Source organism: Monodon monoceros, unplaced genomic scaffold (genome assembly GCF_005190385.1).
Source record: "Monodon monoceros isolate NGI ecotype Baffin Bay Population unplaced genomic scaffold, NGI_Narwhal_1 Super_Scaffold_12, whole genome shotgun sequence".
In the NCBI taxonomy this organism is placed as follows: Eukaryota; Metazoa; Chordata; class Mammalia; order Artiodactyla; family Monodontidae; genus Monodon; species Monodon monoceros.
The window spans coordinates 114,427,436-114,455,416 of NW_021703768.1; the positions used below are offsets into that span (position 1 = coordinate 114,427,436).

Genomic DNA, 27,981 nt, shown 5'->3' on the forward strand with positions numbered 1-27,981 from the left:
CAACATTTTCAAACCCATACTAGGTGCTGGACACATAAATGCATGGCAATAGGTAGCAGGGACATGAAGGTCCCTGCATAAAAACAGAGCCCTTGTCCTTGAATAGAGCTAGATGATGCCCCCCTAAAATATCAGCTCCATGACAGCAAACCTTCCTCCCTGTTCTCTGTTGTTGGGGTCTGTTATGGACTGAATGTCTGTGTCCCTCCAAAATTCATATGTTGAAGCCCTAACCCTCAATGTGATGGTATTTGGAGGTGAGGCTTTGGGGGAGGTCATGAAGTTTAGATGAGGTCGTGAGGGTGGAGCCTCCATGATGGGATCAGTGCCCTTATAAGAAGAGGAGGAGACGAGAGCCCCATCTCTTTCCACCATCATGTGAAGATACAGAGAGAAGGTGGCAGTCTGTGGGCCAGGAAGAAGGCCCTCACCAAGAATAGAATCTACTGGTACCTGGATCATGGACTTCTACCCTCCAGACTACGAGAAACAAATGTCCATTGTTTAAGCCACCCTGTCGGTGGTACTTCGTTACAGCAATCCTGAGCTAAGGCAGGGTCCCAGAACTTAGCACGATGCCTGTCTCATATCAGGTGCTCCACAAACATTCTTTGAATTAATTTATGCATGAGTTAGGGTAATGGTAGCTGCTGCAACAGATCATTCCCAACATCTAAGTGGTTTAATATAAAAAATATATAATCATTCACTGTCCCCTCCAACTAAGACAAGGGAGTTAGTTGCAAGATCATCATGCACATAAACTCTTGGCCTCATTTACTGAGGTGGGCTCTGCCCCTTAAACTCACAGTCTCCTGATATGTAAACATGCATTGGAAATAATAAACACAGAAATGCAGTTTCAGAAACCCCAGTCAACTATACCTGGTATTTGAGGGCCAAGGCACAGCTGAGCAGGGAGAGGTAACCCAGAGGTGCTGGCCTCAGTCACGGGTGGAGCACTGCCAGTGGCTGCATTTACATATTTTAATGATCACATGAATGGGGGTTTGTGGAAGAGGAAACATCAGATTTGTCACAGAATAGAAAAATGCCTTTGGGAAATGAGGCATTAGGGACCAGCTGAGATGTATGCTCTTGCCTGAGGGTGGAGCCATCTCTCCAACTGGCCTGTTATTATAGGGAACGTTGCGCAGAAGCCCTCAGGAGTGGTTTAAAGAAAGAAAATGCACTGAATTTATTCTCTCTCTCTCTCTCCCCTTGACTTGGAGAGGGCGAGACAGTTGAAGCAGCTATTCTAAATCCACACTTCTGGACACCAAACTCTGGGACTCATGAGTGATTTCACCGGATGCCAGATTACTCTGTCTCAGGGGAAATCTGCACCTCTGGGGACCCCACGGAACCTCCCAGGATACAGGAAGCTTGTACCTGGCAGGGAAGCAGCAGGTAGATGACAACACCCAGAAGCAAGCCCGGGAAGAGGGGAAGATCACAACAGACATGGTCTGCATCTTACCTTCTCCTCCCAAAGAAATTTTTAGAGCACCAAGGTTTCAAATGCCTGTGTGGTCTGAGAGTGAAGAAAGGGCAGGTGGAATCGGGGGGTGGGGGGGATTCAGGAGGGAGAGACGGAAGAAGACAGAGAAGGGGAAAGGGAATATCTATTTGGTGGTGAAACAAAAGAATCGTGAGGAGCTTTGTGGTGGCTGTGATTTGCTTCTCTGTACTCTCTGGGTCTCCCTGACCCTTCATGGCAGCAGTATTTTTGTGACCCAGATTGACAGTGATACGAACCAAGGAAAGACCTTGCGGGTCAGGGCTGTTGGTAAACAAGCTACCACCATTACGTTGGCTTTCCAAGCAATTAGTAACCACATATGGCATTGCTTATTTTTATACTTCCCATTGAAATGTAATAAATGTATGAACTTTCACCGCCAGAAGGTATAAGTTCTACGACAGCAGAAACTGAAGCTGCAGGTACCTGTCTGTATTCCTGAATACAGTAGGAATCAAGAAGGGTTTTACGATTTTGATTTAACGCAAGGTGCTAACGACAGAGCATGAAAAGGTTGCTGTTCAATGGACCTTCCTATTAGCAATCATAACGTAGCTGATGACTGTGATGGTGATGACAGTGGTGGTAATGTGTGAGGTGATATACCAGGCCCCACTGCAAGAGCTTCACATTGATTATTCCATTTAAACCTCAAAACAACTCCACGAGGACGCATGCTTATCCGCATCGCCATTCCTCCAATGAAGACATGAATTCAAACTGGTTAAAGTATTTGCCACAAGTCATCCAAAGTGGAGGTTCCTGGACTGAACACAGATCTGTCTGAATCTAGAAGCAGCATTTTTCACCACTCTGCTTTTCTGTCTGTCATGCCATGACTTTTACAGCAAGGACATTCTGCTCACACCAGGAGCTCTGGGAGGACAGCGGGAAACCCAAGACATGTGCAGACAAAAGAAACTGTGAGGGCTTCCCTGGTGGCGCAGTGGTTGAGAGTCTGCCTGCCGATGCAGGGGACACGGGTTCGTGCCCCGGTCCGGGAAGATCCCACATGCCTCGGAGCGGCTGGGCCCGTGAGCCATGGCCGCTGAGCCTGCGCATCCGGAGCCTGTGCTCCGCAACGGGAGAGGCCACAACAGTGAGAGGCCCGCGTACCGCAAAAAAAAAAAAAAAAAAAGAAACTGTTAACCTTGATGCTGGAGGACCCCTCAGTGCCCAGGTCCATGCTGATGGTCTGATAGATGCTCGAATTTGTTAGTACTTCTCTGCAATGTCATCCCACCCTTCATGCTGCCTTGCAGAAGACTGGAGTTGGAAGATGCAAATTCAGATTATAAATCCTCATTTGCCATCCTTCTGACTCCCCCACAAACCCAGGGCACCCTTGCACCAGGGCCCATAGGTTCAGCGGGCACGACTTGATAGCCATAGACCAGAGAGAGGCATGGTCTTGGCATCAGGGCCCTGAGTAGGATTTAGGCTATCTACCCTCTGCTGCTGGTAGCTACTACTGAGCCATGGCACTGGGCAGGCCCTGCAGGAGGAGAACAGAGCACTCAAAGGGAATGCTGGCTCCTGCCTTCCAGGCACCCAGGACAATGCTGCACATTCACAGGTGTACAGGTGTCTGGCTGGTCACCTGAACGACAGCCTCCTGCCCATGTTAGGATTCCTCAGGTTATGGTTGGATCAAATTCCCCCCAAAAGTAACCCATTCTCTGTTCAGGTTTGAAAAGTAATAAACCCAGCTGCTGGCTTGGGTCTGCCAGGGAGTGCTTCTCCGGAGGTTAACATGGTGCTGTCATGCACAGCGAGCTTTCCGCTAGGGCTTCTGTTGTTCCTCGTGCCCCTGTCTCCCTGCCCCGGCTCTGTCCAGCAGCTGCCCAGTGCCTGCTGGCCACTGGTGCCAGCAGAGACTGGGCTCTGAGCCTGGAGCAAAAGGGCTGTCAGTACTGATTGGCTTCCTGCTGAAGTGGGCCTGCCCCACAATCCAAAGAGGCAGGAAAGACAGTGTTAAAAGCAGGCTAGCACTTCACGAGGGCTTGGACAACTGTTCTAATGCATCCTGATGAGCTCCATCTGCTGCCAATCTACACTGGGCATATGTCTCCTCGCCCCAGCACTGCATTTTGGCTGGAAAATTCATCACAAAGTATGTATCTGCCTTACAGAGAGGAGACAAGTGCTGGAGATGGTCTTCAAGCATATCTGGGAGCAAAGGAAGGCAGGTGGGGGAGAACATTCTGCAAAGGTAGATCCACAAAATGCCTAAGGGATGGATACTTCCTGAAACATTCACCAACACCCAAACTGCCAGACAACACCAGAGCATAAAAGTGACCTACACAAGTCTTTACCTTGGCTGCAGCCTTAGCTGAAACCATTTCATGGACTGCTTTTCTTGCTTCTGTTTGGTGTGGTCACAGCTCTCATTCTCACTCAGTTCTGAGCTCCAGTTTATCTCACATCTCTAGTTTTTTATTAAGAACCATTATTTCACAAACCTCTTCACATCTCTTCATATTAATGATCCTCACTAGAAATCAGTTTTCTTTTGGGAACCGTGAGTGTTTATCACCTCATGAAAGATGCTGAGACGCAAGAGCCCACTGAGATGACCATGCCTGACCATCTGCTGAACTCACACACTAGCCAAGGGAACTGTCCCCCATGCTTTCCTTCTCCCAGTCAGCAACTGGTAAACGAGGGCCTACTATGTGCTTGGCCAGCACTGCACTACCAGGACAAAGTACATGTTTCAGCCAAGAAGGCTGAGAACCAAACATATTTCCTTTTTAAAAAATATTTTATATTACAAAATATAAAAAGAATATTGTAATACTGAAGAAAAAAAGCAAAGTACGAATGCTTATACCACCAGATTTCAAGACTTACTATAAAGCCGCAGCCTTATAACTAGACAGTATGGTAATGGTTAAAAAAAAAAAAAAGAAAGAAATAGACAAATTGATCAATGGCATAAAATAGAGGACTGAGATGTAGACCCACATAAACAGAGTCAACTGATTTTTGAAAAAGGAGCAAAAGCCAGTGGATTCCATTCAATGGAGAAAGGATAGTCTTCAATAAATGGTGCCGGAACAACTAGATGTCCAAATACAAAAGAATGAACCTAGACAGAGACCCTACACCTTACGCAAAAATTAACTCAAAATGAATGACAAGCTTAAATGTATATACATTGGAAAACTACAAAAATGCTAGAAGAAAATGCAGGATAAAATCTATGTATCCTTGGGTTTGGTGATGAATTTTTAGATATAACACCAAAAGCAGGATTCATGAAAACAAATAGATAAGTTGGACCTTATTAAAATAAAAAACTTCTGCCCTGTGAATGACACTATAAAGAGACATAACACACAAGCCACAGCCCAAGAGAAAAGATTTGTAAATGTATACGTGACAAAGGACTTGCATCCAAAATGGAATGCTCTTAAAACTGAACAACAGGAAAATAAACAACCCAATTAAAAAATACACAAAAGATCTGTACAGATAACTCACCAAATAAGATGGAAACTAACCATATGAAAAGATTCTCAACCTGAGTTGTCATTAGGGAAATGCTAATTAAAACAACAGTGGCATACCACCACACACCTAGGAGGGAAATGTGAGGGGGAAAAAACCAAAAAAACCACAAATACCAATTGCTGACAAGGATGTGAAGCAACAGATACTCTCACTATTGCTGTAGGAATAAAATGGTATAGCCACCTTGGAAGACAGTTTGGCAATTTTTTTTATAGCTAAACATCTTACCATATGATCCAGCAATAGCATTCCTAGGTGTTTACCCAACTGATTTGAAAACTTGTGGTAACACAAGAAGCTGCAGTCAAATGTTTATATCAGCTTTATTCATAATTGCACAAACTGGAAGCAACCAGGATGTCCTTTAAAAGGTGAATGTATGAACAAATTATGAAACATCCATACAGTGGAATACTAGTCATTGATAAAAAGGAATGAACTATCAAGCTACACAAAAACGTGGATGAATCTTAAATGAATTGCTAAGTGAAAAAAGTACAAAAAGCTACCTGCTGTATGGTTCCATTTATAGGACATTCTAGAAGAGGCAAAACTGTAGAGATAGTTTGCTATAGTTTGCATTCGCTCTGCCAGTGGTTCCCAGGGATCTGAGGTGGGTGAGGGGAGTGGCTGAAAAGCAAAGCACAGGGAATTTTCTAGAGCAGTGAAACTATTCTTTATGATAATCTAAGAGAGGCCATATGACTGTATGAATTTGTCAAAAGCCATAGAACATTACAGCGCAAAGAGTGAACCTTGATGTATGAAAATTAAAAAAAAAATCATTTAGGAGGTTGGGAGCTCCCAGGATGAAAAGCAGAATGTGATAAAACGGTCTAAGTGTATTACAGAGGTGCTGACCTGAGTAGCTTTGGAAATGAGTAGAGCCTATAAGACGAAAGGCCAAAGGATTATACATAAACGCTGTGCTCTAGTTGATAAAGTCATTTCCCACAGAGGTAGGGATCAGCAATTTGATACCACTGTATGTACATGCATACCATAATTGCAGAATTAAGTAAATGGATGGTGGACGCTGAGAGCCAAGTTTCTCACTGCTGGAGTGGGAGATTATAGACAAGCAATGGAGGAGACTATAATGATCCATGCGGTGATGGGTCACAGTTGCAGACATTAGTATGAACTCATATTCAGCTTAACATAGATTCAGATGGATACACACAGAAGAATTTACAAATGTATACGTGTGTTAGTATGCACACATATATTTCCTTGTTCTGTTAGCTGAGAGGGCAGACGAGTGACACTGCAGTGGTAGTGAGCACACCTAGTGCCCAGACACCCAGATCCTGGCCTCTAATGCTGTTCTCCAATAAAAGTAACCAGGGCTGCCTGGAGAAACGGCTGATTCTATGGCTGGGATAAGGAATCTGCAAGATGAGCCTGGAGCATCTTGTAGTGCCAGAAAGTAAAGAAGTACTCAAATGTAAGTAAATAAAATAAACCACAATGAGAGTATATCAAAGGGACACAGGAGCCACCAAAAAGAGCTCCCTATGTCCAAAGCTGGAACAATGTGAACAACAAAACTTTAGCACTGGATTAATCTAATAGTGTTAGATTATAACCTCAGGTACCAAATAAATGTCTATGAACCATAAATTCATGTTTGATTGATCAAATGAATGAATACATAAATAAATAATTAAACAGGAAGAAGAAACAAATCTTTGGTGCAGAAGAATTGCAAATAATTTGTGTAGATGCTCCATTCTCAAGGAGATTGAGCATTAACTCTCCACTCCTTAAATGTGGATCGTGCATAGTTACCTTCACCCAAAGAGTACGCTATGAAAAGAGGGAAAAAGAGTAACATTACAGTGGAGAAACCTGATATTAGGGGAAAATGGCTGTGGGGCATATGGGAACTCTCTGTACCTATGTTTGCAATATTTCTGTAAATCTAAAACTTTCCTAAAATAAAAAGTTTATGTAAAAAACAACAACAACACTGAATTAAAGGTATTGGGAAATAGAATTTTGTTGGATATCAATTGCTGAAAAAAAGAGGTACACAGTGCTCTAAGCATGAAGAATGACCAAGGATTGACGAAGCCAAGGAAGCAAGGAAGGGGCCCTCTACAGGCGATGCATGAGGAGACCAGTCACAGAGGGACAAAGAGTGCCAAAGCCTTCACAAGCCCTGATTCACACTGGTGCCCCAGCAGAACTTCAAAATGCCACACCACGGGCATCTTAGTAAACAAGTACCTTATTTACTCCATTCTGGAAGTTTTATCCAGATCACTGAGACACAAAAAGAAGTGTGACATACTTACAGGCAGTGGAGTGAAGTACTTAGAAGCGGGGGCCTAGAAGTCAGACTGATCTGGGTTCAAATCCTAGCTCTGCCATTTGCTAGATGTGTGACCTTGAGCAGTTGGAATGAACAAAGGTCTATTTTCTCAGTTTTAAATGGAGATAACAGTACCTCCCATCACTGGGCTTTCAGGATGATTATATGGAAACATACACACGACACACAGTGTTTAGCAATAGTCAGTAATCCCCAAATGGCAGCTTTTCCTTAAAATTTACATTGGAGAGGAAGATAAAACGCCCATTATCTGTGGATGAGATAGTCTTCTATAGAAGATCCAAAATGATAAAATAAAAAACTATCAGAATCAAGATTTCCTGTTGGAAAGAAATAATCATTTTAACAAAAAATAAAAAACAGTTTTCATTCACAAAAAGCAATCACAAACATCAACTCTCTAGTCATAGGTGTAATGAGGAATACAGGAGCCCATATGAAAGGAAACTGCAGACATTTCCTGAGGAGACTGGGAAGAACTGTGCCATGTTTCCAGATGGAACAACTTAAGTGTAAAGTTATCAATTCGTCTCAAATTACTTTGTAAATCCAATCTAAATTTCATCTCCTGCAAGTTTTCAAAATGATTTTTAATATCATCTGGGAGAACACGCAAGAAGGGCCATGAAAAATGTGAGAAAGAGGACAGCTTTTTGTTAGACGAAAGATGAATTACAGAGTAAAAATCATTAAGAAAACTGGCTATTTAAGAAAGAAAAAAGAACCTTTATAGTTCCATTTCTCACAGTGTACCCCAGAATAAGTATTAGATTGATTAAAATAGTACTTTTTTCAACTAGTAGTCACAATGCATGAGTGGGTGATGAATGTAACTTTCTAAAATATGAAGTATAATGGCAGAGAATAGAAAATAGCACATATTATACAGAGTAAGAGTGAGCATTGCTTGGTGGAAGCTTTAAGTGCTGGCTCACAATATAAACTATTTCTTCCTGTTTTAATGCCATTGGCCTAATGCGTCAAATATGAAAAATTCAAGCCGTGAAAGAACAAAATGAAAACACAGGTGAAAATTTTATCTGGTCTCAGAGTAGGGGAGATTTCTAAACATACATCAAAGCCAGGAACTCCCACAGGAAAAAAAAAAAAAAAAGATGGACGTAACTGGATAAAAACATCAAAATCTTAGTCTATCAGAACACACCATTAAAGGCAAGCAAAAAATTAGAAAAAAAAATTGTGAAATATACATGATGGGTTCATACCCTTAATACGTAAAAGAATTGCCTTATAAATTATTGAGAAAAATACTGTGAAAGGTAAAGAATAGAGTATATGAGGCAATTCATAAAGAAGAATTACAAATATTATATATATATATATATGTGTGTGTGTGTGTGTATATCCACATATATATATGGAAAAAAATGTTAAACCTGCAGTGTAGTCAAAGAAGTAAAAAAAATCAAACTTTGACAGAGCCAAGTAATTGTCTCCCAGGATCCATTCTTCCTGCTTTTTTTTCATTGATAAGAACTCTGATTTTTAGCTGCCTTCCAGCTTAAAACTCTACATTCCCCAGCATCTAGGTAGACCATGTGACTAGACTCAAATTAAATTCAGACTAAGTTGACCACTGAGATGTAAAGTGAATTATATCCAAATTCACAAGGGTCTGCTTGAAAGAAAATAGTGTGCCCTTCTTTGCTCCTTCCCTTTTCCTGTTGACTGGACTACAGGTGGAATGGCTGGAGCTCTAGCAGACATGCTGGACCATGAGGCTGCACCAAGGTCATCAGAGCAACAAAACAAAAAGGTTCTTGATGGACTTGAGATGTTCCATACCAGCCCTGGACTTCTTACCATTTGACTTATATGAAAATGAAATAAACACTCTTTTGCTTAAACCACTGTTATTTGAGCACCAGATTGTTGATTATGTACTGCTGAGCCAAATCCTAACTAATAAAAGTACCTTTTAAAAGACTCACACCATAGAAACATTCTTTAAAAATTATAGTATCCAAAGTTGATAAGTGTCTTCTGATAGGCATTCTCGTACATTGCTTATGATATACATTTTCCGGAAGAAATTCTGCCAGTATGTAACAAAAGACGTACAATATGCATACGCTTTTACCCAGAAATTCTACTGCTAGGACTGTTTCCTATGAAAATAATTAAGACGTGCAAAATTAATATCCAATGATGTTCAAAGAAGCAGTGTTTATAATAACGAAAAATTAGCGAGAAGCTAAGTGCTCGATAGAGGACTAGCTATAAAAATTATAGTGCATTTATAAAATCAGACACCAGGCAGCCATTAAAAATCAAGTCTTAAAAGGATAATTGATGATATGGGAATATTATTAAGTAGTATTAAGCTAATAATAATGATTTTAAAGTAGTATGTGATTATACTCAGATTGGGAGACTATGGGTAATTTTAAAACTTTCTTCCTGTATTTTAAAATTTTTTTTAAATGTTCTGTAACAAACATGTAAAACTTCTATTTTTTAAAAAAATGCTACTTAAAAATTTGCATGTGTCTACTGCCTTTTACCACATACCTGTCTTTTCCAGTTGGGCAGTTCCTTCCACTCACCTTCACGTACACTGTGTTCTAGTCCAACATGCCTCACTCATTTGTAACAAGAAATATCCTTTCTGCTCCCTTATCAGAAGTCTTTGCAAGAGATTGCAGAACCCCTGATACACAAACATACTTTACTCACAGATCAGATGCTCCCACTCCAGACCAATCCAAGTCCTAGTTGGACTGGTGCCTAGTTCTGGGAACTACATGCTCTCCTGACACTGAGTGATGCTCCTGAGACCACCTCGGGTCTCCCCTGCCCTAGATACCAAGATACCATTGGCCCTGACTCCCTGGGGGCTCCTGGCGTCACACAAGCATGGCCCGTCTCTAGGCAAATGTTCTTTAAAAGGAAGGTGTTCTGTATCAGTTAGAAAATGTATTTAGCTTCAAATAACAGAAAGCTTGATGAACAATGGCATAAGCCCTTGGAGGTTCACCTTGTGACATAAGTTAGGAGAGAGGCAGGGAATCAGAGTCACAACTGCCCACTTTCTAAGCTCCTGCCCACTCATCCTTAATGGGAATCCTTGGGTTTGTCACCTTGTAGTCACAAAATGGTTGCCACAGCTCCACTCAAACCTCTGATTTTCATGAAAGCAGGAGCCTTCTCAGAAATCTCCAGAAGACTTTACTTGCATTCCGTTGACCAGGACTGATTCCCCAGGCCACACTGCCAGCTGGAAGAGAGACTGAGAGACTAAGAATTCTGGTTTTCCTTAAAGAAAACCAGAATTGAATGGGTACGGGATCGACAACTGACAGTACCTGCTAGTGCTGGCAAGACTGATTCTAGAATGCAAAGGTGTTTCAGAAGGCAGTGTGTTACCAAACTGCACAAACAGCAGACCAGGTTACTCGTGTGTGTGTGTGTGTGTGTGTGTGTGTGTGTGTGTTACCTATATTCACTGAGCATCCTTCAGAACCAGCAGCTTTCATAATTATCTCATTGAGTTTATTTCATTCTTATAATAATCTCTTAGGATAGGCCTTATTCTCTTTGTTTTTACAGATGTGGAAACGGACACTCAGAGAAGTAGCTTGCCCAAAGCCACACAGCCAGGGAGCTTTGGGGCTGGACTTCAATCACACAGCTGTCTAATCCCCCAGCCCCTGCGTCTGCTAGTTTACAACACTAGCCTCCTGGCAAGTTCCATCATATGTAACCTGGAGGGCAAATAAGGGGACTTATAAATGTGTTTGCATCAGAACTTGAAGATGCACACAAAGACCCATGGGAGGTCAGATGGGGAGCGCCCTTCTGTGGGCAACGGGTATGCTAGTGACCTTGACCGGGATCTCTCCCCTAACTGCTGCTCATGGACAAGGAGGCAACAAACCATGTACACAGGACCCCAAAGAGCCAAGTATTCAGGATGGTTATCACAGAAAAGACTCGGTAAAACAATGCAGACATTTTAGACCCAAATCAGAAGTTTGAGAGGAAACTGAGGAGGAGATGTGTCTCCACGGTACATAGAAAGAATAATAACTCACAACAGACAGGAAGGAGAAAGGCACCAAACTGAGCCTGGATATTTATTTATTTAAATACTGCTCTAATTAAATAGGTAACAGATATGGTACACATTTATATTTATACTTAGTTGTGTCCACTCATGCCACAGAACCCTATGCTAGGGATATAAAGACAAATAAATTAGACATAATCCTTGCTTTCAAGGTTATGACACTCTAGTGGATAGATGATATTTAAGTTAGATTAGTTTCCTTGTCTCAACCATGTGAGGTGAAGTCTAGCTCTTCTGACCACTGGGACTGCAACAGCAGGTCTAAATTCTAACAAAGCTCTTGGAAAATAATTTTTAAAAAAGCCTTTGGAGTCCCAGACTTATAAAATGGGATGGAAAATAGCTCAGCCCTATAGACAATTGTTACCTTGGGACAGAAGTGAGCTCCCTGTGCAGATACTGAAATAACAAATTATTGATATGTTTGGTGTTGATTTCTTCTCATCTGCTTACAGGAGGGACAGCACAGGACCTGGGCACAGAATAGGTATTTAATAAATGCTGGCTGGCTGGCTGGATGATGGATGGACAGATAAACAGACAGACGGATGCTGGGTGGATGAAGACACGTTGCTCACCACTACCTCCAGACTCAATCACTGCCCTCAGTTTTAGGAAAAAAACAAACCAAAACAAAACAGCTGTCAGAGTGTTGCCTTAAGCTTTACATTTTAATTTTTTTTTTTTTTTTTTTTTTGCGGTACGCGGGCCTCACTGTTGTGGCCTCTCCCGTTGCGGAGCACAGGCTCCGGACGCGCAGGCTCAGCGGCCATGGCTCACGGGCCCAGCCGCTCCGCGGCATATGGGATCTTCCCGGACCGGGGCATGAACCCGTGTCCCCTGCATCGGCAGGCGGACTCTCAACCACTGCGCTACCAGCGAAGCCCAAAGGGGCTATTTAAAAAAAAAAACAAAAACAAACTTGGTTTCAAGTAATGTTTTGAAAATCTTTTTTTTTGGAGTATTACTTGGCCTTGTGCATTGGTACGTGATCACAATTCTGATCAAACCCCCTGTCAGCACTAATTTTCTGCTCTTTGACATTCATCTTCTAAATCTGGTTTCATAGCATGAGTGCCCCTTGCCTAGGTGATTGTAGAAGCTGGAGCTACATTCAACATCCCTTGCTAGGGTAGAACACAGAGGACTCACTGGGGTGTTAGCCACACTCCACCTCCAACACATGACATAATGGAAAGGGCCATTTAGAAGATTCAAGCTTGGACAAAGCATAACCAGGCCAAGGATGCCAAAATAAATGGATACTTCATAGGATGAGATGGGAGGAAAAAGGCCCATGCAAATGCCTTCTTGATATTCCCAGGCAGACATGTAACAGGACAGCTGCACTGGTTCCTTACACAGAGCCTTCTACATGGTGAAGTTTAGTCAAATATGAAGGACTTGCCCCCCAAACGACCTGCTATTGCATCACCGGGAAATCTGAAAGCAGCAACTTTTACATTCTATGGACCCATGACCATGCTCATCATCGCCTCGGCCCCAACGTCATGGTGCCTCCTCCACCTCTCGGAACTGCCCCTAAATTGTGCTGAAACTATTTCTTCTGTTAGCTCACTCTAGGTCTTGAAATAATGAGAAACACAAGCAGAACCTCCGCTGTATAAGGAGATCTACTGTCTCTCCCTGCAAAGCTCCTTCTTTTCAAGCAGGACAGAGGGGCCCCGGGACTAGAAGTGGAACACGAGATCTCGCCATCATGACACCACCATGATTTGGAAGCATCTCTCAGATCTCTCTTCTCTTTTGGTCTCCACAGGCTGAAGAGAGCTGGCTCGCTGTTTTCGCTGTGGCTATGCTCCCGAGCGATCTGAATATCTATTACCATATATTCAAACAACTGCTTATTCTGAGCTTTATCTGGTGTCATTATACATTCCTCAAGTTCAATAGTCAAAGTGACATCCTGCACCCTTTACGTCTAAGTGCCATTTGAGTTTTTAAACAGAGAACCATGATCAAGATGGTGATGGTTATGGTGGTGATGACACAGCTGTATTTTTTGAACTCTACATCTACAGTTGAAATTGAGCTCATTTACTTCTCACTGCACCTGCGAGGAAGGTGTTGCCCCTTCCTCTGCCAAGGCCCAGGTGCCCACTACAACCCTTGGCGCTAGGAAGGACGAGACCTACCGAGATTTTACTAAGCAGCTGGCTTGGTGACGGGGCAGCCACTTGCTCTCTTTCGATTACAATTTCCATTTATTTTGTATTGTGATGCTGTCTTTTCTTCTCACAGCAATTAGATAGAAGGGCAATGAAAGAACAGTCGACTTCAGGACAGATTACAAATGAATTTTTATCTTTAAGAAGCTAGGTCGGAAACTCGTGGCTATCAGGAAAGCGTACTACGCAGTGGTGAGCTCAGGCTCATGCCAGGGTTCTGATAAACTTCAGAGAGCAAGGCGCGTTACAGAAAGAAAGAGGAGAAAATGAGTGAGGACACCTTGGAAAAATCCCATCAGAGAGGGCTATGATATCAGTGACGGAGCGCATTCTCTGAGCACTGAAAGCACAGGGAAATTTAGTTTAAAATGTGTGAATGTGTGTGTGTGTGTGTGTGTGTGTGTGTGTGTGCGTGTGTGTGTGTTTCTTTTTCCAAAGGAAGTCTTCCCTTTCAATGGATATTCAATTTAGGTTAAAAACACAGTATAACGTGAGCATAAGAGCACACGTTCTAGGAAAGACTTCAAATCCCTGCTCTTTCATTTATTAGCTGGGTGGCCTTAGGCAAGGTGCCGAAAAGCTCCAAATCTCAAGTTTTCTCACCAGCACTACAGATGACATTTTTTGGTTGTTAGAAGAATTAAACATATACACCAAGGGCTTAATACACGTATTTATTAAGCACCTTCTACAAATCATCTCTTGTCACAGTAAATCTTTTTTTTTTTTTTTTTGCCATTTTAAACATTATAATCTATGGTAAATCTATATAATGGACAATGCTTTAAAAATAATGAGGTAGAATCATTCAACATTTGACCAATAACTGTTGGAAATCCAGACAGAAAGCCCTCATATAACTTCCATTCTAGTTGGGCAAGTCAGACAATAAACAGAACAGGTAAACAAATTATCTAATATATTGGAAGGTGATAAATGGTATGGAGACAAATAAAGGAGGAAAGAGAGATGGGAAGTGCTGGGGAGGGTTTCCTGAGAAGGCCACGTATGTGCAGAGATTGAAGGGTGGCTGATGGAAGGAGCCATGTAGATGTCTGGAAAGACAGTCCGGGCTGAGACGGGATATGATGGCACATTTGAGAAACCCACTGGGACCTGATCAGGCCTTGATCATGCTTGGCCTTGCAGGTCACTGAAAGGATTTTCTCTTTTCCTCTTAACAAGATGGGAAGTCAGTGGAGTGTCCTGAACAGGGAATTATACAGTCTGACATACAGTTTACAGAATGTTTAACTCCTATGTTCAAAAGAGAATGTAGGGGCCAGGAAATTAATTAGGAAGCTATCGAAATAAAAGATGAGGATGTCTTGGACCACCAGGGTGGTAACCGTGGAGGTGGTAAGAAGTGCTCATATTTGAAAATCTATTTGAAAGTAGACTCAAATGATGATTATAATGTGGCACATGAGAGGAAGAAGGGTTATTTTTGTTTGCTTTTACTTCAGCAGATTGAAATATGAAGCTGCCGTTAATTAAGATGGCAAATACTACAGGAAGAAGGAACAGATTTGGGGGGAGATCCGGAGTTTCATTTTGGACATGCTAAGTTTGACATGCCTATGGGCGTCCAAACAGAAATGTGGAGCAGTCATTACATATTTAAGTCTGGAGTACAAGGGAGCAGAGCTGGCAGGTTGGCTAGAAAGAGAGCAAGGTGGGGGCAGGGGGCTTGGGCAGGAGCAGAGAGACAGACAGACAGATAGATGTGACCCTCCATGAAAACGTACGTATGACACACAAGAAAGGCAGGGTGCAAAATATCGTAGAATGTGATCTTGATTTTGGACGGGTACAGTTTTAAAAGTATATTAGTATATGTTTACAAAAAATAATTGGAAGCATATGCAACAGAAAGCTAATAGAACTGGGAATATGAGACACTTTTTCCATAATACTTGGATTTTATATAAGAATGGGTATTAATTTATAAATAAAAAATAAGGGCAGGAGAAGAGTGCCATCTGAGTGAATTATCAAAGCCATTAATTTCTAACACCAACCTCTATCTCCTTCTCTGGACTCCAGCTATGACCCTGGCCACCCTCTCCCTCAGTTTACCCTTCTCTCCCTTTTCACCTTTAGCTTTCTCCAATCAGTTGTTACCAAGGAAGCTTCAGAATGACCAGGAGAACCTGTGGTCTACTTTCCCAGGGCTGAACTCACAGAAGAAGAATCTGAGTTCAAAGCCAAAGTCGGCATTTACCTCCAGAGTCCTGACAAATACGTTTTTCTTCTTGGATGCAGTTGCTAATTTAACCCCCAATTGTTTTTTCTTTAAAGCTCATGACATGTCTATTAACAAGGCCCTAAAACTGAAATGTTCCTTTATATGTTTAATTTTTGACCATAATGTAGTACTGAATAATCAGTGAGCGAAGTTGAATGGGTATGGAAAAGGTTAATATAAACCGCTTTTAAATTGCAAGTTTGCAAGCCCTGGGCCTTCGCCCTGTTACACAACAGGCATTAAAGAAAAATGTTCTTTCTGTGGTTGCAAAGATAAACCTTCATTTTGCTGGGAGCCTCTGCAGCAGGACCCTTTTAGGATTTTTCCATTGAGACATCACAGCGAGGAAGAACTTTTCATCCCGTCTCTTTGGCACCACCTCCTGTTCCCGTTTAAGCACATTTCCCCAGCTCGACTTGTGATAAGTAATGGAATTAGACAACCGTCTGTCAGCCCAGGACTTTTTCCCCCAGAATCTAGCCCTCAGGTTGAAATCACCATTGGAGAAAAGAAAATCATTGTAGACTATTTTTCTACTGTTCCCAAGAGCTCAGCTGGAGGGAAGTCGTTATTTCCTCTTTAGCATGCCCTGCGGGAAGGATCTGTGGAACTTCCTTCCCCACCTCCCAGCACAGTCAGGCCAGGAAGTTACAGCTTCATGGGCGCTGACCAGCCGGCCGGCTGGCTGTCTCCAGAACACCTGAGGCCGACTGGCTGGGCCCCCATCCCTCCTCCAAAAGCTAACCTGTGACAACAGAAGCAAAGAAGGAGCTGGCCTTAGAGACAGTGCTGTTCGCTCTACTCTCTCCTCCAAAGGCGGAGGAGGAGGGGCGGGAGAGACTCTGCAGGATGCCTTCCGAACACTGCTGCTTGTGGGGACACAGGGACACTCTCTGTCTGATGGTTCACACTTCAGGATCCAGGCAAGCGACGTCAGACCCCGGAGAAATAAATCTAACTCCCACCCAACTCAGCTACAGACCCTCGACCATCTTTAGGCGGAGGACCTGGCTGGCTGTGACCTAAGGGAGTACACACGGCGGACAAGGGCACTAGCCCAGGCGTCGAGAGGCCCAGGCTCTGACCCTGCCCCACACCTGCCCACTGTCTGACCTGAGGAGAGATGCCTTCTCTCCATAGACCTCCAGTTTTCTCTTGGGGTAAATGGGAACTGAACAATGGCTCCCTGGTGCCAAACTCCTTTCCTACAGATGTGATCGGAGGTGGTAAAGCATAAAGATGGAGCCACTCTAGGGGAGGTCGGAGGCCCGACCCACTCGGCCTTCCCCTGGTCCCCGTGGGGAAACCCGAGGCGCCTTCGAGGAACACAAGGGTCCCCTCGTGCATGGTATGGAGGAAGACAGGGGAGATCTTTCCTGACCTGATACCCTACAACTACAGAGTTTTCACCTCAGCCATGAGGGAGCTCCGAGTCCCTCCTTCAGAGGGAACAAGGCTGCGGAGCCCAGGCCAAGGGGAGAGGTCTGTCTCTGTGAACGAGCAGAGGAGAGGGGAGTCAGGGTGGGGAGAGCAGCAGGTATGGGGCGGGCTAGTTTAAAAATGTATATTCAAGACCCTAACAGTCCTCTATTTTACCCCTAAAATTTCAACCACTGTAAAGAAATCAAGAAACAAGTGCTTCAGACATTCCTCATATTCTTTACTGAGGACTGAAGAAAAAGCAGCAGCAAAACCCAGAACCAAAGGGTTAACATTACATGTGAGAGGTGACTTCCTAACTGGGCTGGCTCTTGGGTACTGGAAAATACCAAGAGAAACTGGGGAGGGACCTTTCCTAGGAGACTCTTAGAAAAGGTACTGAAACCCAGGCTTAATGTGTAGACCTCAGTCTCCCTCTTTTTTTTTTTTTTTTTTAACTTTTTATTTTATATTGGAGTATAGCCAGTTAACAATGTAATAGTTTCAGGTGCAAAGCAAAGTGACTCAGCCATGTATCCATTCTCCCCCAGACTCAATCTCCTTCTTTTTAATTTTCCCCTTCCTTTGGACAATCATTAGGCTATACTCTTGAGGATGGTCTGGTATCCCAGAGATGAGAGAGAAAGCAATTCAGTAACTTGTCCAAGGTCATGAGTAACTGAGAGCTGTGAGAGGAAATACTCAGAGGTATTAAAGGATGACTCCACCCTCCACCATCTCCCCAGGGGCCACAACAAAGGAGAGATGCCAGAGAAAAACAAAGAGAACACACACAAAAAATCAACCATTTGTCTCTGACTTCCTAAAAATGATCTCAAAACCAAAGCTGAGACAAGAGACTTTTGATTTCCAAGAACCGGGTTTGCTGTAACTCAAATGGCCAAAGGCTGGAAGAAGCAGAGTGAGATCAGAAAGAGAGCTAGTTAGACCCTGGCCTCACACACCTTGGACACTCACATCCAGTACTGATCACAGTTGGGGCTACAAAAGGAAGGCGAACAGGCAGAGGCCGGTGAGTCCCTAGGAAACGTTCTGCTCACCACAGCTTTTGGGTCTCCAAACTCAGCTCTGGGGCCTGGGCAGGAAGAGGCACTCCTGAAACTCCAGACAGCTGGAGGTCCCGCAGCAAAGAGGACCTGTGTCTTTCTACCAATATGAAGCCCATTCTGAGGTAAGTCTCACAAAGATGTCCTCTGCGTGCAAGAGAAATGGCTGCTGGGCAGATCCAAGGAGAGACGGCTTGAGAGAGCAAACTCACCGCAGTCTTTCTTGACACCAGAAGGTCACAGAAGTTATGTGTGGCCCTGAAGGGGGCCAAGGAGGGGCAGTGAGAGGATGTGTAAACTCAGAAGAGTAGGATTAGAAGAAAGAGGACTCGGGGGACTTCCCTGGTGGCACAGTGGTTGGGAATCCGCCTGCCAATGTGGGGGACACGGGTTCGAGCCCTGGTCTGGGAGGATCCCACATGCCACGGAGCAACTAAGCCTATGCGCCACAACTACTGAGCCTGTGCTCTACAGCCCAAGAGCCACAACTACTGAGCCCGTGTGCCACAACTACTGAAGCCCGTGCGCCTAGAGCCGCAGCTAGAGAAAGTCCGCATGCAGCAACGAAGACCCAGTGCAGCCAAAAATAAATAAATTTAAAAAAACGATTTAAAAAAGAAAAAAAAGAAAGAGGACTCGGTATGAGTGAGCAGAGGTCACGGGCAGGATCTTAAACATCTCTCCTTGGCTGCACTCAGGAGGAAACATTGCTGGACAGCTAATTAAAAACTGCAAAGCCCCATAGAGGTAGATTCCAAAGAAAGAGACACACCAGGAGCCACCTGACACCGATATGGTAGCTCATAAGCCCTCATCCCACCCCTACTTCCTAGAATTTAGATATAATCCCGAATTGACAGAACTGACCTGGAAATGACTTCACTAATGTTTGTATTAACCAGAAGGAACCACGGTTCAAAATAGACGTAAGGTTGAAGGTAAAATGTCATCATCAACAACAGTAATGTCACATTTTTGACACACCTGCATTTGTGAGACTGTCAAATGTCATTTCTGTAATAGGCACAGACCCAAGCCTGCTCTGGATACCGTTCAGAGCCACGGTGTGTCTCATGGATGGCGTCTGCCCGTAGACGCCACTCCCACCGCAGCTTCAGAGAGGGGCGGCTGCCAGGTAAGGAGGGGGTGTGGACTGGTGGGCACTCCTCCTCCGCCTTTCACCCAACAGCCAAGTGGCCAGATGAAAGCTGCCCTTCATTTCACCTCCAACCCCTCTTGTGCATCCATCCCCTCCTCACCCCAACTGCCACAACCTCAGTGCAGCGCTCACTGCCTGGCGCAAACTATCGCGAGAGCTGCGTGGAAAGAATCGTCTAATTAAAGGAAAAAGTCAGCCTTCCCTTGACTGATTCTGTCCAGGTAAAATGTTCCTCATTTAAAAGTTTCATTTCACATAATGACCCTGGGGATCTATCAGTGCCCTCACTGCCCGTAATATGCCCTTATCCTCCAGGGAAACACTGATCAAATCCGTATTAAATAGTGAAGCATCCTATCCTGAGAGAGGATTATACTCTCCTTCATTAGGATGTTGTTGGATATGTAATAAATTAACTACATTCAGTCTTATCACCAACAGGTAGTTCCTGCTTCCCCTCATGCTTATGTAAAATATTTGCTTTACGTCACAGCAGAAATTGGGTCTTTAACGAAAAAGGACAATCTCAGAGCCTCATGGAAAGAAGTGTACCAAGTTGGATGGATACTTCAAATAACAGATGCCTTGTTACAGGCTTCCAAGGTGATATTTCTTAGATAATTGCCAGATGATACCAGAGACAGAGTGTGGAGTTCCAGGACTCTGATGACTTCATAAAAGCAGACAGTTGACCCAAGAGCCAGTGGAACAAAAAATAATTAGACAGGACTGCAGGAACTAATGACGGAAACATAATTTTGATCACTGGTTTGAGAATACTGCTGGTATTCTTTTTTATTGTTCTCATTTCTGATAGGCATATAATGAAGCCCTTTTGCTTTCTTCCTGACCTATCTCTCACTACTAACTTAGCGGTCTGTGCTTTTACAAACATTCAGAAATGAAACCCTTTCAAGTGGTAATCTTGTTCTCACTAACCTCTCAGAATTCTGGAACGACACTTTTTTTCTGAGTCTTTTTACTTTCAATGCCAATGTGGTTACTCTCGCACAGGCTCGATAAGAATTTGTTCTAGTTTTCACCAGTAAGTAACTGAACAAATAGATGGTACAGCCCAGGCCATACCTGGAGAGTCATATTTGAGAGTGAATCTCATTTAATCAGATGTGACAAACCCACCATGACGAAACAAGGGTTGTACTTTGTTTAAAGAACCATGAAGCCCTCCCAGAAAACTACAGGCAAAATGGCAGAAATGGCTTTCTTGGATTGGTTTCCTTGTCTTAGAACAGAAGACTAAATGAAAGCAGTAAAGAATATACTTGGAATAAGAGAGGCTATTGAGACTTCCTAAGAAGATTCTTAAGAAATCTCCAGGGCTTCCCTGGTGGCGCAGTGGTTGAGAGTCCGCCTGCCGATGCAGGGGACACGGGTTCGTGCCCCTGTCCGGGAAGATCCCACATGCCGCGGAGCGGCTGGGCCCGTGAGCCATGGCCGCTGAGCCTGCGCGTCCGGAGCCTGTGCTACGCAACGGGAGAGGCCGCAACGGTGAGAGGCCTGCGTACCGCAAAAAAAGAAATCTCCAGACGGAAGTTAATTTTGTGGGCTTTGTAGTTGCTTACCACGGCACGGCTTTAGGTTTTCTGACCAAAGTACAAGGAGGCTTGTGTAGATTAGTTAACATTTCTTTTTTTAAAAAAATTAATTAATTAATTTTTTTTTTTTTTGGCTGTGTTGGGTCTTTGTTGCTGTGCACAGGCTTTCTCTAGTTGTGGCGAGTGGGGGCTATATTCTTCGTTGCGGTGCATGGGCTTCTCATTGCAGTGGCTTCTCTTGTTGCAGAGCACGGGCTCTAGGTGCACAGGCTTCAGTAGTTGTGGCTCGTGGGCTCTACAGTGCAGGCTCAGTAGTTGTGGTGCACGGGCTTAGTTGCTCCGCAGCATGTGGGATCTTCCCGGACCAGGGCTCAACTCCGTGTCCCCTGCATTGGCAGGCAGATTCTTAATCACTGTGCCACCAGGGAAGTCCCTAGTTAACATTTCTTACTAGAGTTATATAGATGATCAGTCCAAAAGGCAATGAGATCAGCTTTTTGGTAGCCAAGAGTAATCTATGGAGATTATTTGTGACCCCAGTGCTTTACAGTTTACAATGTCCTTCCACATCCTGGATTAAACCTCCCAAAGAGCCTTCTAACACAACATTCCAGCAATCACCATGAACAAATTTACACTTGAACATCTCCATCTATGTGCCTTGGTAAAGACAAAACAGCTTAGGAAGAGGTAAGTGGATAAACACTTAACCCTATTCATTCTCCTCCATCGCAAATACCTGCAGGCTTTAGAAGACAAGCGTGTGCATGCACGCACACACACTCACACACAGATGTCCAACATTTTCCATGGGACAGCCCCCTACAGCTGAGAAAGCCCAGCTCCACAGAAGGCCAACGCAAACTTCTATCTTGGGTCTCATTACGGAAGGCTTGTAGGGGGCTGAGACCAGTGGGCCAACATTACTTTCCCCATCATGAAAACATCCAGATAAGCCCGACCTTTGCCGCCCCTGTCGGCCATGGAAGAGAAACCGCAGCGCCTGGGGAGTTCTTCTTCTTCCATCCACCCCCGGCTCTGTGTCGCATGCCAGGCAGAGGCAGAACATATTAGTAGAGAACTGCTTTTGCACAGGGATACTGTCCATCATCGTGACATCTCTGCACTCTATGTTTTGAAATCTGGCCTTTCAAAGGATTTAGAGATTAGAGTTCAAGGATGTCCAAGGTGCACCCCAGGGCAGGCCTGGTCTTAACGCTGAAACCCTGCCCTTCCTACACCATAGCCAATTTGACCTCTGGAAGAACCTAGTGCATATCTTGGTCTAACAGAATTATTTTCAAAGACTCTCAGCTCTTCTTTTTCTATTTAATGGCAGCTGAAGGCGGTTCAGTTTGGCGTCCCTAAATGACTAGGGTACTGGCCGAGCATAATGGTCTCCCCAGCCCGAGCTAGAATGCCTGTTAAGGGCTTAGGGCCAGGTTCCTGGCGTCTGGGGAGGGAGGGCCTTGGCCATGTCAGGCCGCCCTGACCACACAGCCCCCCTTCAGGGGGTGTCCTGCGATGCCCACTCACCATTCTTCTCTGCCTTGTGTTTTGGTGGCTTGGGCTCCGGGAGACATGGACAGGGCCCGTCGCAGAGGGTGGTGAGACTTTTGCCAGTAGAACAAGCATGGAACTCCAACTTGCACTGCAAAAGACAGACAGAACAAGCCTTAAGAATACTGTCATGTAGACCCCTCCCCAGCTTCCTTAGGAGACTGCCAGTGCCCTTCTAACCACAGTTAGGCTCACAGAAGCAAAGACAGAGAGAAGAGGAGTTCATTTCTGTTAAAGGTCTGAATTACAGGATGCTAACTAAGAAATGGCCTTCTATGTTTTCCCAAATGCACAGAATAACATCTAAAAACACTGCACAGGGAGGCTTAGTTTAGTAAGTGGTAAACTCAACCGTAATTGTTTATGCAAGTATCAGGATGAAACTTAACATCTGTGGAGTCCCAGAGGGTCCACAAAGACAAAAGGCTGAAGGCTGCTCCAACTCGTTCCCTTACCCCCACTAGCGAGGCTCTGCCAGTGTAGCCCTCCTGGTCACGCTCAGCTGCTCACCCGCTCACCCTCTTCCTGGGGAGGAAGGGTAACAATCTACTTAGTAAGATTGGATGGTGTGTGAGGCCCAGCCCTTTCCCCGGGAGCAAGCGAGGAGTGAATGCTTTGGCCTCAACCGTCCAAAACCCAAGCTTGACACAGTCTTTCCCCCCAGAGGATGCCTGTGGTTGTCTAAGTAGCCTGGGACTGGGGGGAAACGTCCACTGAATCCTAGGATTCAAAATTAGAAGCCCCAAAGCCATACAATGTCCTGTCAACCCCTTCATATTTTGGCCGCTGTCTCCAGTTCTTTACCCTTAAGTCTCAACTGATTCGGAACCCAAGCAGGAGAGAAGGAGGTTCTTTACAGATGCAAAAGACCACAACGATTAACAGCATTTTATTATTACTACATTATGGAATAAGAAATGGAGACTCAGAGGCTAAATAACTTGTGAAAGCTCAGGACATGCACAATCCAGGATTCCAAACCCCCTCCGACCGACTCCAGGGCCAAGCACTTAACCGTCCCCATCACTGTGTCTGTCTTGTGGAGGGACTGAGAGAATAGATGGCCTGCACTGGACTCCACGTGTGGCTAATTATGCGGCTGGGCTACTGGCCTGGGTCGGAGTTGTCTGAGAGTTCCCTCCCTCTTTGACCTGCAAAATTCTCTAGATCAAGGCCTGTGTGCAATCAATCAGGCTTCTGCAAAGGCCCACGGGCCCAGAACCACGCTGGTATCTGCTGAAGGTTCAAAGGAAGGGGAGACGGGCAGAAGGGACGGAGCACCCACGGTGCATGCAGCTCTTATCAGGTGCCACGCGGAATCTTTCAAAGGGAAGAAAAGGGGAGATATGGTCCTTGCCCTCGGAAAGCACAAATGCATACCTTTGAAAAGGCCGCCAGCCTTTGCAAAGCAACACGTGAGTGCAGATGAATCCCGGCTCCTTGTGAGACGACGGGGTATTCAGTCCCCACACTGATTAAACCCCGAGCATAGGGAGAGCGGGCTTTCAACCTACACGTGCTGGAGTCACTCGTGTAATTCCTACCGTCGGCCACGCAGTCGCCTGCGACCCTTGCAGAGACGGCATGGCAGATGAGCCAACGGGGAGCTGGCTTCCTCTCGATGCAAAACTCCCTTTTGTGCACGCTGCTGGGTGTCTGGTGTGGCCCAGTGTGGAGGCAGGCGTGCTGGGGGTCGTATGAAAGGAAGCCACGGCCCAGACCGCAAACGTCGATTGACGGACGTAGTGAGGAAACAAAAAATGTGTGACCACGTGGATGTGACGATGAGGAGAGGAGGGATATATGTGTATGTAGGGATGCAGCACAAAAGAGACCCCAGGTATGGGCCATACCTGCAGATGGTCCAAACGGACAGAAGATGCACCAAGGAGAACGCTGGAAGGCGGCAGGTGGGTCCCCAGTGTAAGAAGCTTCTTTTCAACTAGCACAGCCTGTGTGCACGTGCCCAGGGCTAGAGGGGAGACTACTGCTACTGGGCTTAGCTCTCTGGAACAATCCTCAGGTTCAGGCTAGTGATTCTCATACTATTTTCTCAACAGAATCCCTAAAGCTAATTTAGAGGGGGAAATACACTTCGTTTTTTACATGTCAACTTATTGTATGAAGTCAAAATTAGTACAGAGACTTGCTCTAAAGCCTTACCATACTGTGACTGCAATTGCCTGCTTGTGTCTGTGATAGACAGTAACCCTCTCCCCAAACGTTCTCTGGCCTCCCCGGAAGAGGAATCTACACTTTGCTCAGGGCCGTGTGTCGTGAGATCTGATGTCCCCTCTGTGGTGACAGCAGTCTTGACCACATGACTCGCTCTGGCCAGCAGATGGTGAGTAGGAATGATCCAAGCCAGGTTTGTGTGACATTTGAAAACCCACTGCTTGGTTTTCCCCTCTTGCTTTTTCCCTCTGTTCTGGAAACGGCACGTGTCCCATAAGGGCCGCTCCTTCTGCCTGGGACGCAGACGGCAGAGGACACGGAACAGAGCTGAAGCGAACCCACAGCCAGCATGCAACATGAACAAGGAACTAATGCTTGCTGTCACAAGCCACTGATGTTTGGGGATCCCTTGCTACCACAGTATACTTTTTAGCAAAAGGTGACTTCCTACTAGACCCTAAAGTACTTAATGGCAGGGAAAAGTCTTAGTCGCGGTCTTATCCCTGGCATGATATGATACACATATAGCCCTGGCACACAGTAGGTGTGCAGTCAATAGATGCTGAATGATAAAGGCAGGAGGATGGGGGTCCCTGTTCGCTCTGCAGCTCTGAACCTCTGTTCCGGCCACCAGGAGCCACCAGTCTGCCTGCGCAAGGAGCGTAGGTGCCAGAGCTCAACATGTGAGATGCTCGTCGTGAACCATCCTTGACTCACAGCGCTCCCTGGTCCTGTCTCTGAGCTCCACATTTAACGCTCTGCCTTTCAGCCTCCCCGCTCACCCGAGTCTATCACTGGAGTCGGAATCCAGCCCATCTGCTTCCCAGGTACCCAGAACAACCGCCTCTTGGGTGGCCTCGCCTGGCCTAGGGATTCCTGCGCACTGTGATTCTAGTAACACAGCTTCCGTGGCTGGCCCCGGCACCCCTCTCCTGCACAGTCGCTGTCTCAGTCTGTGGCGGCAGCCAGGCCTCTTTCCTGACTCCAGGAAGGGGCCACCAGAGAAAACAATATTTAGCTGCAGTGGTGAAAATGCATGTTTCAAGGACACAGATCTGCCTTTTATCTTCCAGAACAATATGTGGCATTTAAATGAAGCTCAAAAGGCTATAATTTCATTTTTTTATAAAACTCAAAATGTGCTATTTAGAGATAAACACGTATGTGGTAAAAGCTACTTTAAAGAAGCCGGGGGCGGGGGGGGGGGGCGTTGACAGACACCATCAAGATAGAGGTCACCTCCAGAGAGCAGGCAGGGGACGGCGTCATACAGGGTCCCACAGAGGCATGGTGAAAATTGGGAATGGTTTATTTCATAAGTTGGGTGTTAGATTCTGAGGCTTTTGTTTTGTTAGTAGCTTTGGCAACATATGAATAACACATATATGTTTACGTGTCAAGTACTTTACGATCAAACATAAAACACAGTTTATAGGCTTCTATCCAGGTAAGGACCAATTATCACCACATCTCCCGAGGAAGCTGGTTAGGAGGAGTGAGAGCACGTGTGTGGGGACGCCCCTGGGAAGGGTGGCAAACCCTGAATATCTCTGGGCAGAGGCATCTAAGGGCCTACAACCCAGGCATCTCACACATGTTCCCTTCCTACAGCTCTTCTCCAAGTCGCACCGGTGGAGTTACCTACCAGTCTCTTACCCCATCCCCTCTTCCCCAGGTCCTTGCTGGGCAAGAACAGATATAGAAGCCAAAAGGTGGTCACTGCACCAGCTTTATCCAGAGAGGACACAAAACCCTTACAGTACGGGACACAAAACCCTCACAGTACAGGGCTTCCCATTAGACCGGGCAGTACAGCGTGCCTCGGACCTTCACACCTCCAACTGCCTCTCCCAACCTGCGGGGAATGGAGGCCTAGGAAAGCCCTGGTCCACTTACCACCAATCACAGGCAGAGACAACGCACAGACCTGGGTGGACCTGGCAGAAGTGTGCCCGGGTCTGTGCACACAGAGATTTTGGAAACATAAGGCAGGTATGCTACCCCTTGAGTACAGACCCGCCAAGAGAATGGGAGCCAAGAGAAAAAGAGGTGCCCACGTTACCTGGCCAACGCAGGGATGCTGCTCCTGGCTGTGACTATGAACCTGATCTAAGAGATGCCGGGCTCCCACCCAACAGGACATAGGCAGCTTTCCTGGGAACGGGGCAGCGGGGAGCAGAGAGCAAGGGAGTGAAAGGGTCCTCCCAGGGAGATATGGGGAGGGAGAAATAAGTGTCCCCCAACACCACAGGAACATCACTAGCTCCCGCCCTACCTCAGGACCAAATGACAAGCCTTCAGAACTCCCACACCTTCACCCTCACAGTGTTCTCAAAACAGGAGTTGAAAACTGGCAAAATTATGGATGGTGATTTCTTGGCATTTAGGACTTGCTCAGAAAGCATGTGTCTGCTTCCTCCACGTGTGCCCTGCAGGTCCTGAGGTTCCAGGTAGCTCGCACCCCACCCTGCCCTGCCCCACCTGGGCTTGTTGTCCTGCGTCAGAACAGGGTCTGCAGAGCTCCAAGTTAAACAGGGTGGCCTGTGAGCCTACCTCTTAAAGAGTCTGTAGCCTGGAGGTGGACTCTAAAAAACAAACTGAAAAATGACATTCTTGGGAAGTGACACCCATAACTCCTCATTTTAGGAAAAAAATTGGGGTTGGGGGATAGAGGAGGAACAAACAGGTACAAAGTATATGGGTTTGGAGTGGAGAGCCATTCAATCTACAAAGTTCACAAAGAGCCAAAGGCAGAGGTGCTCCCTGGAGCTTGCCCATCACAAGCAGAAAGAGTCACAGCTCAATAAATGTAGAGTTACCACCAGAAGGTCACCGTGGCCCATGGGGGAGAACCCTTCTAGCCCTGGCCAACACTGGAAGCTGGTCTAAAAAGAGATGAATCACTACTGTCCTGCCCACCTGCTCACCCTCTGGGAGGGAAAGATTTACACCTTGTGCTATGGGTTGAATTACATCCCTCATGTTGGGAGTCCTAACCCTCAGTATCTCAGAGTGTGGCTTATCTAGAAATAGGGTCTTGACAGAGATAATCACGTTAAAATAAAGTCATCAGAGAGGCCTCAGATCCAATATGACCGGCGTGCTTATAAGAAGGGGAAATTCGGACACAGAGACAGAC

General features: G+C 45.3%; 1 protein-coding gene across 2 annotated transcripts in view; it reads right to left on the reverse strand.

Annotated features, from left to right (window-relative positions):
• Positions 1-27,981, reverse strand: part of SPOCK1 (SPARC (osteonectin), cwcv and kazal like domains proteoglycan 1) — a 550,294-nt gene that overhangs the window by 68,202 nt on the left and 454,111 nt on the right. For both annotated transcript variants that reach the window (XM_029217594.1, XM_029217593.1), the window contains one exon: positions 22,644-22,758. In XM_029217594.1, the coding sequence (XP_029073427.1) occupies positions 22,644-22,758 (115 nt within the window). The remainder of the gene's footprint in view (positions 1-22,643; positions 22,759-27,981) is intronic.